Source organism: Wasmannia auropunctata, unplaced genomic scaffold, assembly GCF_000956235.1.
Source record: "Wasmannia auropunctata unplaced genomic scaffold, wasmannia.A_1.0 LD336047.1, whole genome shotgun sequence".
Classification (NCBI taxonomy): domain Eukaryota; kingdom Metazoa; phylum Arthropoda; class Insecta; order Hymenoptera; family Formicidae; genus Wasmannia; species Wasmannia auropunctata.
This window is the reverse complement of record NW_012026843.1, coordinates 1-2,364: the sequence shown is the minus strand read 5'-3', so window position 1 is coordinate 2,364 and position 2,364 is coordinate 1. Positions and strand designations below refer to the sequence as shown.

The window sequence follows — 2,364 nt, the reverse complement described above, 5'->3', positions numbered from 1 at the left end:
ACGAATCATAACCGATGGCTAAAACCTTTTAAATGTTGTTTAGGATCACTTGATCCTGACAACATATTAAGATTGCAATAACGTTGTCTGACACCGTTTTGGTACGATTAAAAAGATCCAAATAGCCACGACAAGTGCTCTGAAAGGCATTTCCAATCATGACTTCTTGTGCTGCTACGAAGAATTACAGCAACGCCGGAATCGCTGTATTGACGCTCAAGTATCCTACTTTAAAAAGTATTAAATGTATTTTTAATAAAACGATTTTTCGAGAATTAGTCTTATTACTTTTAGGACAGATATGTTATATAAATAAACTTTTTTAATTAACAACTTTTTAAAAAACTTAAATAAACTCTTATGCTATGTCTATGACTCTGATTTTAAGGTGGTTTTACCCCAGTCAAAAGTTAGTCCCTCCATATGACTAATAATTCAATAAAAACATTTTGCATAGACTGTATATATGCTGTATGACGTTTATGTGACAACGTCACACTATCGCGTTGGCATTTAGCGATAAGACCACCTTTATCAAAAGTATTTTTTACCAATTAGTAGGAAACTCACTCGCTGTCGTAGTCTGATTTCATCTGTCTACATCGCATCTAAATCCATTTGCACATCAATGCTTTTATTGCTGTGGTCAACTCCGTGTTTGTTCTCAAAAATGTCTTGACATTCATTAAATTTCTATTATTTAAGTAAACTTTATTTAAGTAAACTCCTTAAAATGTATTTCCTTCATTCATACACAATTAGTAACAAATTACAAATAATCATTTCTAGCTTATTATTAATTTCAATAAATTTGTAGAATTTTATATATTTTGCATCATAATTAATGATTCTATAATGATAATGAATGTTTTTCAATATATACAATTTATGTACATTTAGTGTTATGTAAATATTTTGTAACACACACACACACACACACACACACACACACACACACACACACACACACACACACACACACACAATTAGCATTTATAAATATACGAGTATAAAATTTTTCATGTAAGAAAAATCTGAGGAATATAGTATGCCTTGGTGCTATTTTATAATTTTTTATTTTTCCTTTTTACAATCATTCTTATAATTCACCACTTTACAGTCCATTGTGACTGTTCGATTAAGATTGTTATTTAATTTAAAATCAATTGGTTTATCATATCCCATTATGCGAACATAATGACTAGAGTCATAGAAAAATTTTTGTTCGAAAAATAAAGGGATATTCTTTATAATGCAATTTGTAAACATTCCAGTTACATCAGGTACTACAACATCCTCTGGTGTAAATGTAAGCTGAAATACAGTTTATTATTATATGGAATATAAAGACATATAAATAAAATTACATAAAATTTAAATACCTCTTTTGTCCGAGCAAACAAGCTATAAGTATTTGCAATGTATACATCTTCTTTCACATCGTAATACAAATGTGTTACATATTTTTTCGTTATCATATGTATCAATAAAGGAGTAGTTATAGCGAAAAATCCAATACATGCAAATATTCCTAAGACAGCTCCTATATTATCATTCTCCACAGCTTTTGAATAAAGAAACGGCTGAACCATTAAGCCACCGGAAGAAGTTAATAATGAAAACAGTTTAAGAAGTTTAATTTGTCTTGTTAAAGGTCCATAATAAATTTCAGTTCTTCCTATAGTTTTCTGATAATCTTGAGAGAAAGAATTTACATTATGAAAGAACTTTACAATATGTGCTGCAGAACATCTCTACAAAGTTTAAATTTTTTAAATATTAATAAAAACATTTCAATTGGGTGTAATCTATTTTGATAATCTGCGTTAATATGAAAATTATTCTAACCTCAAAATTGTAATCATTACGTATGATACGAGTCAGACTGTATTTCAAATTATTAAAATCCTTAAAGAAAAGTCTCTTTTGATTAAATGCATAAGCTCGTAACAAAAATGTCATATTTAATATTTATAAAATATAAATGATATAGTTTACAACTTTTATGACACTGAATCAATTTATATCGCTCCACGAAAAAAAGAAATATACAAGATACCAATGATACCATGGTAGAAATACTTAGGGTGCGTTCCCACTGAGCGCGTCACGCGTCGTCTGTCGCGTCACGATTAATTGACCAAAATATCCTATTTTATTGCATCATTTACCGCGCAACTCCTTGCGTGACGCATCGATTAGGTTACTCTAGAGTCCTAGATTATCAGAGAAGCGCGACCGGTGTTACGAGTCCTGATTGGACTTGCAAATGGCCAATCATAAGATTGATTTATCGGTATTATAAATGGCTGTCGAATAAATCAATCTTATGATTGGACCATTCGACGCCATTTTTAATATTTT

General features: G+C 30.1%; 1 protein-coding gene across 1 annotated transcript; it reads right to left on the bottom strand.

Moving 5' to 3' along the window:
• Positions 1-1,057: 1,057 nt before the first annotated feature.
• On the bottom strand, positions 1,058-2,111 carry LOC105451683 (transmembrane protein 70 homolog, mitochondrial). Its single transcript, XM_011692283.1, has 3 exons — positions 1,849-2,111; positions 1,383-1,754; positions 1,058-1,314 (listed from the first exon to the last, which is right to left on the bottom strand). Exons 1-3 carry the CDS (start codon positions 1,960-1,962, stop codon positions 1,075-1,077), a joined length of 726 nt encoding a protein of 241 aa, XP_011690585.1. The 5' UTR covers positions 1,963-2,111; the 3' UTR covers positions 1,058-1,074.
• Between the last annotated feature and the right edge of the window lie 253 nt (positions 2,112-2,364).